At 30.0% G+C, this 13,275-nt stretch overlaps 3 protein-coding genes across 12 annotated transcripts in view; all 3 read left to right on the top strand.

Moving 5' to 3' along the window:
• The window catches only part of LOC101495092 (tRNA-splicing endonuclease subunit Sen2-1), a 7,496-nt gene extending 3,973 nt beyond the window's left edge, over positions 1 to 3,523 (top strand). For 3 of the 5 annotated variants that reach the window (XR_003471901.2, XR_012162329.1, XM_073366066.1), the window contains one exon: positions 3,386 to 3,523. The gene's annotated coding sequence lies outside the window, so the exon portion shown is untranslated. Of the gene's footprint in view, positions 1 to 1,336; positions 1,388 to 3,385 lie in introns of those variants that run through there. The other 2 variants (XR_003471904.2, XM_027332610.2) reach the window with 1 other exon arrangement.
• On the top strand, positions 1,454 to 5,326 carry LOC101495421 (uncharacterized). Its single transcript, XM_004493488.4, has 3 exons — positions 1,454 to 2,159; positions 3,386 to 3,717; positions 4,576 to 5,326. The coding sequence occupies exons 1-3, from the start codon at positions 1,597 to 1,599 to the stop codon at positions 5,073 to 5,075; spliced, it is 1,395 nt and encodes a 464-aa protein (XP_004493545.1). The 5' UTR covers positions 1,454 to 1,596; the 3' UTR covers positions 5,076 to 5,326.
• Positions 5,327 to 12,436: 7,110 nt separating this feature from the next.
• Positions 12,437 to 13,275, top strand: part of LOC101494561 (uncharacterized) — a 5,169-nt gene continuing 4,330 nt past the window's right edge. For 3 of the 6 annotated variants that reach the window (XR_012162338.1, XM_004493485.4, XM_012713871.3), the window contains exon 1: positions 12,767 to 13,044. The gene's annotated coding sequence lies outside the window, so the exon portion shown is untranslated. Of the gene's footprint in view, positions 12,572 to 12,766; positions 13,045 to 13,108; positions 13,128 to 13,275 lie in introns of those variants that run through there. The other 3 variants (XM_012713873.3, XM_073366088.1, XM_073366089.1) reach the window with 3 other exon arrangements.

Raw genomic sequence — 13,275 nt, 5'->3', positions numbered from 1 at the left:
TGGGCTTGTGTGGTCGTGCCCCAATTGAGTCTTCCTGTGGATATATTCAAATTATCTTATTTTTCAGTTTTGATTCATATTTCTCACTCTTTGTTCCTTTATTTAACAAAGAGTTGAGGAATGAAATTGAAATAGATTTCATGCAAAATATGGTAATAGAGACTGTTTCAGTGCGAGAAGTGATATTATTCTTCATATACACTTTATCTCTGTTTTGGTTATAACTTGAGCAACATGTTTTTGCTTTAAGGTGTTATTTGTGCGATTGAAAAGTTTATTGGATGGTCGTGCATTGTAGGTTGCACGGCCGTGCAGCTGACCAAATTGAGAAAACACATTTTTCATCGAATTGTGACCCTTAATCATTCCATATGTAGGGGGTAGGTTTTTTAGGGCATTTACTTGCTTTTCCATAAAGAGCGTCTCCTTCTTTCATTAAAAAAAAAAATTAGTTTTGATTTCTTAAATAAATAGATTCTTGTGATTTATCTTTGTTGTATGAGTTTATAACTATAATGTCTAATGAACTTCATAGCTAGAGTACGATAGATCGTATGCTGTAATAGTAATTTTTTATTGATAAGAAAACTAATGATATTCATACATCTTTGAATTAATTCTTATGCATTAGGTACAACAATGCCTATATAATCATATTATAGTTCTAATATATCCACTGTCGTTTAGCGTGACCATTCTCTGCCGAGAAATATATTGGACATACAAATTGGATCTTCTCCTCCTAAATATTCTCTATAGCAAGAGTCAAAGATTAAACTTATGACTACTTTTAAGGGTTCAAGTTCTTTAACACTTGGATTAACCCATTATGTAGCTAACTACTTGATATAAGCCAATACCTTTATTTTAGTTGATATTTGAGTTACGTTACGTATGCTTTCTTTGATTGTTTATAATTGGAGAAAAATGTTAATATTTTATTGAACATCATGAATTATAGTAATTGTCTGACATTAATAAATAGTGTTCATTTAGTGGGAAATGAAAGAGAGTCAAGGAGATAATGGATGTGGGGTGAATGAAATAATACTTACAACGTCAATGAAATTTTAGAGTTTAGAGTAAAACAAAACATAAGTCAAAGAAGATAACACATACAATCTAAATATAGAGTATTAGTTTGTCTCTTTTGTGAGGGATTAATTTATCTATTTTATGATTATATGAATTTTGATTAGGTTAGATTTAGTTTTAAAAAAAGTTGTGTTTTTCTACGAAAGACCAAATTGTATCTAGATTTTTTTGTTAGAGTTAAATGAATCTCCATTGTAATAATATTATCAATAATTTTTTTTTCATACGAATTAAATAACAGCCATTAAAACGTAAATGTTGGAATGTAGATCGAAAGCTAAGGGAATTTAAGGTACGTGAATATCTAAATTCTTTAAAAAACTTCAAAGTTTGGCATCATAGCTTACACTCTCAAAGTTTGAATTATGGATCCATAAGAGTATTTGTAGTCAAAAAAAGGTTAGTCAATAGCAATATATTAAATTAAAAAATTGCATATAGAAGATAAGAGGGAAGCGATGGAAAGTGTAAACTGCAAAGGCAGTCAGTCAGAATCCAGAAATGGACAAGTCACCACTCTTATTCTTCCAAATCACCTTATTCCTTCTCATCCAATCACTCCTTGCCACGTCACACCCCATCCCCGTTACGGTTTCCGTCACCGACTTCGGTGCCGCCGGCGACGGAATCCGCTATGACACCTCATCAATCCAGTCCGCCATCGACTCCTGTCCATCCAGCGTCCCCTGCCGCGTCATCTTCCCGGCACCGGGAAAGTACCTGACGGCAACCGTGTTTCTGAGATCCGGCGTGGTGCTTAACGTGGAAACCGGTGCCACCATCCTTGGCGGGGCGAGGCTTGAAGATTACCCGAAGGAGTCGTCAAGATGGTACGTGGTGTTGGCGGAGAATGCGACGGACGTTGGAATCGAAGGCGGTGGCGTGGTTGATGGACAAGCGGAGAAATTCGTAGTGAGATATGATCCGAGGAAGAATATAATGGTGAGCTGGAATCAAAGTGGGGCTTGCTTGGGTGATGAATGTAGGCCTAGACTTATCGGTTTCCTTGGCTGCCGTAACGTTAGTCTCTCCAACATTACTCTCAACCAACCTGCTTATTGGTGGTGCGTTTTTCACATCTAATCTTCTATACCATCACTTTAGAGTTTTAGTATAACCAATTTAATTTATATAAATGTAAACAGGTTACTCAATTATAATTTTCATATTATTAAAACTGTTTAATTTTTATAATAATTAGCTGTGGAAGTTAAGAAACTTCTTTATAGGTAAGCCGTAATAACTGAAGTTATAACTTCCTTTCCATAAATTATGTTGAAGAGTTTGATTTAATAAGCTAAAAATAAACTATTTATTTTGAACACTTGACGATATAAGTCTCTAAATAAAATTTAAGTAAGCTATTCTTCTTTCAATTTCGGTTTGTTTATTATTGAAAAATTTAAATTTGAGTGGCTACTACTAGGGTGATATACGAATTTGATTTTTCTTTTCGGGTAGAAGTGTAGGAATGTGATTGGGTTAGAATGGAAATGAAAAGGAAAAAGCTGTGTGTATATAATGTGACTTTATATGGTGGGCTCACTGTTTTGGAACTTTGGGGTTTATTTGCACGCAAAGACAACATCAGTTTTGGATAAATATAAACTGAGGCCAGGGTCCCAGGACAAATGTAAATCCATTTTCTAAATACTTAAAATGAAAATAAAAATGTGTTTATAAGTGGTTGATACTTCTTGTGTGACATTTATATGTGTCGAGTTAGGTCCAACATTTATTCTTAGAAATCCTATTGTTTTTATAAGAAAAATCATCTCTACTAGCCAATGATTTGCTTGTTTGAGCTGCAGCCTCATTGACCATAGATTGGTTATACATTATATAATTTGGTATATTATGTTGAATTTTCAAACGGATGAGAAGGGGTGAAAAGGACTAAAGAAAAGGTAGAGGGTATTATTTCTTCTTGTTTGATAATGTAAAATACCAAGAAAGGAAAACTCTTTTCCCCTTGTGTGGAACTTTGAGATTCAAATTGAAGAAAAAATGTGTTTTTTTACTAAGGACAAACTCGATGAGGAAAAGTTTGCCCCATACTAGATAATTAATCCCATAAAAAAACCATCCATCTATTTTTATAACAAATGATAAAATTATATATCACTTACTAACAACTTGTGGAATTCCCTTCTTATCATCAAAACATTTTACAGGAAAATTTGTGGTTTTTGCTCTCTCTTACGTCCCCTTTGTGACATTTTGCTCTGTAAAATATATTCTGCAAAATCTTTTATGCATCCTAACTAACATACTTTATACTAACTTGCAGCTTACACTTGGTACGGAGTGAAAACATATCAATTAAGGACATAGCAATATATGGAGACTTGAATATACCAAACAATGATGGGATTGACATTGAGGACTCAAACAACACTGTAATCACTGGATGCCACATTGATACAGGGGATGATGCTATCTGTCCAAAGTCATCCACTGGCCCTGTATACAATCTAACTGTCACCAACTGTTGGATTCGGTCCAAATCTTCTGCAATCAAATTCGGCAGTGCTAGTTGGTTTGATTTCAAGCATTTTGTGTTTGATAATATCACTATTGTTGATTCCCACAGAGGGCTTGCATTCCAGATCCGTGATGGAGGTAACTCCCTCATAAATCTCTTACCTCCAAACTATTAATTAGTTCTGTAAATGTTTTTCCTGGCCTCAAATTGCTGAATGCAAAATAAGTATACGAAATAGTAGTGTGATTCAAATAATTACTCCCTCAGTTTTTAAAATAAGGGTCGTTTTATAATTTCAATGTTAAATTAATTGATTTGTTCCAATTTTGTCCCTAAATTAATATTGTGTAGACTACTTTCAAGTCATTATATTTTACTATGCACAATAGTTAACGAGGACATTTTTGTAAAATTGTTTCATTTAAACTAACACTTAATTTGAAACTTAGAGATAAATTTACAACTTATTTATGTTTATCTTACAACATAAACACTTTTTTAAGTGTTTGACAAAGATTATGAATTTAGTTTATGACATGTTGATTAACTGTTTTTAGCTCATTTCAATCATCTCTTTTGAATAATTTTTTAAAATAACTTACAAATTAAATAGAAACAGTTTAATTATATTCCCTCTTTTATAGCTTATGAAGAGAGATATGATCTGAAAATAATTTATGAAAAGTAATACTCCTCACATTACAAATCAAGTTTGTAAATATGAATTACGTCAAGTATATAACTTATACATAAATATCTGATACAATTATTTATAAATTAAGTTGGTTACCCAAACATAGCAAGAATAATTTATCTTCTTATTTTATCGAATTGATAGATATATCTTCAAACAATATTCTTAATATGTAATTGAACTTTTTTTGTAGCTTAGTTTGTGTCTGATTAACATCAGTGTCTTATTATCCTAGCTTGTGCTAATGAAGATGTAGCCTTAAACATAGGTCTGACATGCATTCAACTTTCTTGTTGTACAGGAAATGTAAGTGACATAGTTTTCTCAAACATAAATATAAGCACAAGATACTATGACCCATTATGGTGGGGAAGAGCAGAGCCTATTTATGTCACAACTTGTCCACGAGACTCAACCTCAAAGGAGGCTTCAATCTCAAATGTTCATTTCATCAACATCACAGCAAACTCTGAAAATGGAATCTTCCTCTCTGGTTCAAAGAGAGGATTGTTGAGAAATTTGAGCTTCATCAACATGAATATCACTTACAGAAGGTTCACTAGTTATGCTGGTGGGTTGTTTGACTATAGACCAGGATGCCAAGAATTGGTTAAACACAAGACTGCGGGGATGATGATGGAGCACATTGAAGGTCTTGAGGTTAGAAATGTAGAAATGAGATGGGAAAATAATGAACTAGAGGATTGGAATAATCCTATGGAGTTTAGACCATCTACTGTGAATAATATCTATTTCTCTAATTTTAATTCTGTTTTGTATTCAAATAGCAAATCAAGTTAATAACTTGTGGCTTTTAAAAAAAAAAAATTAGTAACTTTTGTGTCTGCATATGGAAAAGGATTACATGGGTCTCTTAACAATCGAGGGAACTGGGGAAAGTTCAAAAGAGGGAAGAAGCATTTGCTTTGTGCATCTAGAAAAATAAAGATTGGGATGTTACACTGTTTCATTGTACAATATGATTGCATTTTATCATTCAAAAATACGTGATTGTAAGGCCTTCCAATTATTTATATCATTGTGTTATTCCATTGTCTCTTTCAACAAAAGAATGCCTGCATTCCTTTTTTATTTTGTTTTCGTTTTTTATAGGGGCGTTTGTTGGTTATAATTTGTTTAGAAAGGACCAAATTTTAACTTTTAAACGATTAAATGTACAACTTTAAATACATTTATATTTAGTTCTTTAATAAGGTTTGTCTGCAATCAGCAATCTCATTCATCATATCAGGGTGATTAAATTGAGATTAGATGGTTTATATTTTAAATACTATATTTTAGATTTAAAAATAATTAAAATTTAAATTAAAATATAGACAATCTGATATTTAATATAATGGCCATCAATGTGCGCAACTGCGTGAGCTAGTGAAATTGCTAATCCAGATAAATACTAGTTGTGGAATTACTAATCCAAATAAATACTAGTAGCTAAAATATATAAAATATATCATTTCGTATCTAAAAAAAAATATAAAAATTGCCTTGATAGTCCCTAACATCTTGACAGTAGAGATTAAATGATAGATTTATATTTAGGCTTTAATTATTTTATATATTTTTAGGATTGAGTTGGAGAAATACCTTATAATAAATTGATGGTTTATTCTTTTGCTTTATATTTTTAAAATTATCATTCACATAAGAAAATACCTCTCACCCTTATTTGTGGGCAGGAATTGGTGAATAATATGGTCCAATAAGGCCCATATATCTTAGAAAAGTATTTATGCTTTCTTTTTCCACCCTCCTATATTTTGAAAAACTCTCAAATATATATTTAAATTGTTTAATCTAGACATGTTTTTGAATTTTTGAATTGACTAATTCAAATACAATTGAATTTTTTTAAGAATATTAAGGAGTGAGAAAAGAAATTACTTTAAATCTCTCACATACCTGGGCTACTGACTTCACGAGCTCCTGGCCCTAACACAAAGAATTTGTCAATCTCCCAAGAATATATACTAACATTAAGCTACCGTTTCATTTAAAGTTGCTTGAATCAAAGGTAGAATTTCTGTTAATTAGAGCAGTCACAAGTGGAAATGGATTCTTTTATATAAACTTCTATATAAAAAAAAATATGAATTTATACGTCTCTTAATAAATATTTAATCTTTTTATAAAATGTGACTTGTACAATGTCTAAAAGAAGATTGACATAAAGTTGTCACATATGATTTATGCAATGAGAATGAATTGATTAAGAAAATACAGAGATAGCCAAGTTAATTATGTGGCAACGGAGCAGCTTCAAGTGAAATATTACAAAAGTAATGAGTACTTCTTTTCTGAATTTTCGTCGATGTTTGCTGAGGTCATGTCTGGAGTTGAGACTTAACCCCTGCCTTTGATTCCAAAAATGCATAAAATCAATTATAATACTATATAATGCACAAATCCTATTAGCAAGTCTTTTTTTTTTTTTTATCCATTTCTTTTTTAAAATGGATAATTTATAATTAATTTATAATTTGAAATCGTCCTTTAAATTATTTTTTATTTAAATAAATAATTTTTATATATATCAAATTTGTTTTTTATTTAATTTTTGACGTTTTTATTTTTTGATTTATTAAATTTTGATTGACTTTGTCACATACATTTTTCTTTTTTATGTTTTTACATATGAATTTATTCATATATTTATTTTTTATTTTTAATAATTTTAATTTTATTATTAATCAATGTAATTTACATATATATATATATATATATATATAACAGATGCGATCTAAACGCGCATTACCACAAGTTTATGCCGACTCTTATCGCAACACAAAAGACATCGTTATCTTCTCTCATGATTTGTGTTCTCTAATTTTTATTTTTTTTATTAAAAAATGGAATATCTGCATATCAATGGTACCATCCTTTCGCATCTTATGCTTCTTGTCCACTCCTTCGTGCTCCCACCACACCCTGCATAAGCATATACATCTAACTTAATTATTCGTAGCATTTTACTAACAATTCTTGTCATATTATTATTATATTATTATTGTTTTCTTTTTTTGAAATCTGTGCTATATTTTAAAATACTTTAAATTTTGGAAACAAAGTATTAGATAATTTGCATATTTTAACTATATAACATTTTCGTTCCCGAAAACTACTTAAGTTTAGTTTTTGAACACATACAAGTATACTACTCAAATCACAGTATTGATTAATAAGAAAGTTACTAATCAATAAAATGACGGGTACTGACAAAGAAATCCCAATAATGCATCGACAACTTTTGAGTTTTTACTTATGTATTACCAAACAACCAACAAAGAGACAAGTCTTTTTCTTTTTAAATATGAAATAAAGAGACAAGTCCTTAATGCGGCAAGTGCCTCAACAATTGCCTTAATGCTCATTATAATCTACTTGTATTATATAAGTATTAGACACATCGTGTTTGAGAGTAATTATTGAAAACTACTTTTTTTCTACAGATATTGTAAACTATTTACATTCTTAATCATGAATGTCTCTAATATACGCTAAAAAAAGAGGTTTAATAAAGAAGTTTATGAGTGTGTCCAGTGACTCTACTGATCTCTACAAACTATTCTTCTTTTTTTTTTAATATTATTTTTATATTATATCAACTATTCAATACTAACATGAATGAAGGTGTTTTATTTTTCGTTAGAGGGACCCTTATTGATCCATTGAACTGTCACCTGATCCGACTCTACTCTTGGTATGTGGGTCCGGCTCCACACATGATTTTTTTCAAATATAACAATTAATTTTTTTTTTAGCAATTGCATTTTAAATTAAGCTCAATTTCTATTTAAATATTTTAAATTTATTTTATCTCAATTCAGTTATTTATGTTATATTTTATTTATTGTGATAATCTTTAAGGTTAGTTTTGACAATTTTGTTCAATTGAAAGTTTTTAATTATTAAAAACTATATCAAATGATACAACAATGTATTATTTATATTAATTTTTAAGAAAATATTCATTAAATTTTATATATCGATTATACTTTTTTATTTTCTCTACAACTATTTAAACTTACATATAACTTTACAAACAAAGTAATAAATGTTTACCTATGATATTAATGTCTTTAACATGTAAAATATATTAGATAGTCAATTCATTGTGATATTTCGAACATAAAAGACCATATAATTAATTTAACATATTTTTGAAGTTAATGATACAAACTGAATGTAATTTAAAATAACGAATCAAAAAAAAAAAAACTTAAAAAACTTAAATAAAAATTGAGTTAAATGTAAAGAATTAAAAATAATTTTTTTTTAATTAACAAAAATATATAATGTAAATCTACCTTGGATTTAGTACCTCTTTAATAAGTGATAAGGGTTAGAACTGTCTATTAACAAAGTTGTGTGATGACTGAATTAAACCGGCAAGTACTTCATCATTCGGTTTCGTATTGATTTGATTCGATTTTCATAAAAAAAATAGGCTTAATTGCACTTTTGGTCCCTCTATTATAGGTGAAAATTGAAAGTAGTCCCCCGATTTTGTTTGTCCCCAGTTTTAGTCCCCAAACAAAATTTGAGTCCAAATCATGATGAGTTGTCATTTTTTTAATGACGTGTCAATAAAAGGGTGACGTGGCAGACGCTTATGTGGAATAAACTCATTATTATATTATTTCTGATTAAAAAAGATAATTTATATTTTTAAAAACCATTATTATAATTGTGACAATATTTTTTAAAATACAATTTAATTATTAAAATTAAGTTAAAAGCAAAAACACCTAAAATCATGAACCCTAAACAAATTAAAATCAAAAGCATTCACTTATGAACCATAAAATCATTCTGAACCCTAAAATTATGAACTAGAACTAAAAACCTCTTTCATTTTCTCATTCTCTTCTTTCCCAGTCTCTCCGCCTATAATCCTAAAACCTCATCCCTTCATTTCTTCACTATGGATTCTCAAACCCTATCTCCTTCCCAATTTGAACCAAATTATTCTGCTGTTGTGGAATCGGTTTCTGGCGATGATTTTGGTGTTGTTGGTGTTGTTGAGAATGGTGATGGTGATGAGGATGTTGTTGAGAAGGGAAACAGGTGCATGCGACTGTTCTAGCAAAAGGGTATTGCTCAGACGTGTTCGTGAACACTAATTTGATAAATTTTTATTCGAATGGAGGTGGTGTTGAGCAAGCACGCCATGTGTTTGATGATATGACTCAAAGAAGTGTTGTTATCTGGAATTCCATACTTGTTGGGTATGTTAGGTGCGGTGATTTTGATGCAACGGGAAAAGTTTTCGAGGAAATGCCATATAGAAATGTTGTGTCTTGGACGACCATGATTGATGGGTGTGCTTAGAATGGGAAATTTGAACAAGCTTTATTGTTATTTGGTCAGACGAGGAGAGCACGTGTGGAATTCGATCATGTGGCGTTGGTGGCAGCTTTATCAGCATATGCTGAATTAGGGGATCTGAAATTAGGAAGATGGGTCCATTGGTATGTTCAAAAGAGGCAACAACAACCCTCTGTCCGCTTGAACAATGCACTCATGCACATGTATGCAAGTTGTGGAATTATTGATGAAGCTTATCAAGTGTTTACCAAGATGTCTCGGAAAACAACTGTGTCTTGGACTATCATCATCATGGCTTTTGCAAAACAAGGTCTTGGGAAGGAAGCTCTTGATCTGTTTAAAGATATGCTTAGTGATGATGTGGGGGAAAATGGCGTAAAACCTGATGGAACAATCTTCATTGGAGTTCTTTGTGCTTGCAGTCATGCAGGGTTTGTGGAGGAAGGACGCATAATTTTTTGACGAATCAGCCCGAGGATTGAACACTATGGATGCATGGTTGATCTCTTGAGCCATCAACCCATAATTTTTGATTTGTTTAGGATTTATGATTTTAGGTTTTTTTCTTTTAACTTAATGTTAATAATTAAATTGTATTTTTAAAAATATTGGCACAATTATAATAATGGTTTTTAAAAATATAAATTATATTTTTTAATCAGAAATAATATAATAATGAGTTGATTCCACATAAGTGTCTGCCACATCACCCTTTTATTGACACGTTATTAAAAAAATGACAACTCATCATGATTTGGACTCAAATTCTGTTTAGGGGACTAAAACTGGGGACAAACAAAATGGGGGGACTACTTTCAATTTTTACCTATAATAGGGGGACCAAAACTGCAATTAAGCCAAAAAAATATCATAAAAGTTTAACTAATTGAAAAGATTTGTTGTATCGTTAACTCTATCTCTCCAAAACTTATGATTTCTCTGACCCCTCTCTGCTATTGCATTTGAACGCTCTAATTTGTTTGTTCAAACTCTACCCCCTCGATGATAAGGACACAGATGATAGAAACAAAAATTGAAATATATGTGGGATTATTTGTGGCGGGAAGAAAAATATATCTAGCGTGCAATATCAATGAAATAGTTTTTTTTTTTTTCATATTTTGTGTATACTTAATTTTACGGTGGAATTGACAAAATCATGATGATAAAACTGTGATTATGTAGAAGTTACAAAGTATAACTTTTACAAACTTTTACAAAATTATGATATCAATTCCATTACAAAATCAAACATATACTTAATGTATGTGACTTTTACCTTTGGACTCTTTAAAAAATCAATTTATTTTAACTGGAGAAACAGTTTTTTAATTCATAGTGAATCATGTACATGTACATTATAACTTAGAAGTACTATACTACCCGTATTTTTTTTCAGTATCATTTACTTTCTCTCAATTAATTGAATTTTTTGAAAATATAGGTTGGTAAAAACACGTTAATAATGAATGGTTAATTGTATAATAAGAAAAAATAATTAATGATTTAATTATATTAAAAAATAATTAAATCATGCAACAACAAAAAAGACAAACAAATGAAATAAAAATATTTTGTTAAAGTGACAAAGTGAGTGTTTTAAAAATATGGTAAATTCAGATTTAAAAAAAAAATATTATTTTGTTTAATTTCATTTTTTAGGGAGTGCTACCTCATAAGGAGTGTTTTAACTTCGTGTAAATTTAAGGTTCTTGTCTGAAATTTATAATTTTAGGACTTAAATTAGTGGTTTACTATAATAAAAACTCTAATTACATCAATGTCATTTATTAAAGACTACTTTGCATTAATTAAATTTAGCTATCTCAAACACAAATTTGTTATTAATTACAATTGTGACAATGGATATGTAAAATCAATGTAGAGACACTAGATATTCAATGAGTATGTTAGGACATCATTGTCACTAAAGAGGTAAAAGTTTATATAAAAATTATTTTAATTTGCATTTTATAGTTTTAGAGATACATTTACTAATTGGTTTAATTGGACTTTTGCTATAATGAACAACAATTGTTGAATTTCATTAATCCTAAATCATGGGGTTAAAATTGTACAATTGTAATGTTTAGAGAGTAAAAAATGTAATTAAACCTTACTAATACTAATTTATAAAACTAAAATAATATTTAGACACAACTTTTGACATTGACACTTTGTATATATTTATAAATATAGACCTCTTGACTTCAAGAGTAATTATGTGATAAATTACTATATTTGATAACTTAATATTGACAATGAATTTTACTATTCCAATTTTCAAATTAAACTTTTTTATTAATTTCAAATCAAATTTTTATAATTTTAAAAACTATTAGATATACATAATTTCAAATTAACATCGAATAAACTTTTAAAAAGTAAATAAGTATAGATGATTAAATTATATAACTACAAATTTTATATTTATATAAAAATTTGCGTGTTTGATCATTAATATATTACATTAATAATCAACAATTAAATTAATAAAATTAACGGTTGATATTCAATTATTAAGAATTAAATTAATAAAACTAACCGTTGATATTCAATTATTAAGGAAAGAAGAGAGAAGGAAGTGGGTGGGAGTAGGAGGTAGGGCCCATAAGGGATGGAAATAATATGACAATGAGCTGAGACCCAATGGAAATCAAAAGGAAAAGGAGAAAGTGGCGAAAAGGTTTACCTGACAAGAGCAGTACAACCGGCCATACCCGGTGACATGGATGCACCGACACCCTTATCCGGTTACTCCTTATTATAAGTTATAGTTATACTACCACCACCACCACCACCACCACCCTGTTAAGTTCTGTTTTAAAATGCCACCACCACGTTCTCGTACTCTCAACCTCAACACAAGTTTTGTTTTCCCATCATTTTAACGTACCATTTACATCTACTACTTCATTTCCCCGTATTTATTTCTTTGTTTGTTTCCAGTGGTAAGTTCCAACGTGCATAATTATTCCTTCTTTTATTTATTTATTTATTTATTGTTACGGGTACAACTTATTAACAGTACAGCTTCTTGGTACCTTCTCTCTCTCTATCTCTCTCACCGTCTTATATCTTCTAGATCTTCTCCTTTTTAATCTTGTTGGACCACTCCTTAATTCTCTTTTTAATTCATTTTTCATCTCTACTTGCTTTCTTTTCTTATGTTTTGCCTACAAACAAATTACTCTTATATCATATAATAACTTCATGCTTAAAACAAAACAATGACAAAAGTTTTAGACAAATTATTATTATTGGAATAATAAAGCCAGCTAGCAAGCATATTTAGATGACGGTGATGGTGATGTGTGAGGGACATGATATTTCATCACCAGTTTTTTTTTTTTTTTTACTTAGAAAAAATGAATGGTATTGCTATGTGCCTATGTCCTTGGTTGAAAGATGCATCCTACAAAGAGTAAAACTAATAATTCATCATATGTTTGCTTAATTTTAGGAACTTACTTTAATTTCACTACTTTTCATTGGATCATAATTTCGGTCTCAAATGCTTCCAACTACTACTACTTATATCTGCCTTTTCATCGTCTTAATTTATTTTATAACTATATCCTCACATTTTGATTTCTGATGCTGCCTTTACCCCCCCCCCCCCCCCATTCGCCCTTTCTTAAAAAGGTTTTTTAAA

This window comes from Cicer arietinum, chromosome 3, assembly GCF_000331145.2.
Source record: "Cicer arietinum cultivar CDC Frontier isolate Library 1 chromosome 3, Cicar.CDCFrontier_v2.0, whole genome shotgun sequence".
Lineage (NCBI taxonomy): Eukaryota > Viridiplantae > Streptophyta > Magnoliopsida > Fabales > Fabaceae > Cicer > Cicer arietinum.
Note: the sequence above shows the minus strand (reverse complement) of the source record. Positions and strands in the feature narration are given on the sequence as shown.

What these genes read in the sequence shown, in the direction of transcription:
- LOC101495421 (XM_004493488.4), top strand. Translation starts at nt 1,597, where the DNA reads ATGGACAAGTCACCACTCTTATTCTTCCAAATCACCTTATTCCTTCTC. An exon ending in AACCAACCTGCTTATTGGTG is followed by an intron (nt 2,160 to 3,385) that starts GTGCGTTTTTCA and finishes ACTAACTTGCAG; the next exon opens with CTTACACTTGGTACGGAGTG. An exon ending in ATTCCAGATCCGTGATGGAG is followed by an intron (nt 3,718 to 4,575) that starts GTAACTCCCTCA and finishes CTTGTTGTACAG; the next exon opens with GAAATGTAAGTGACATAGTT.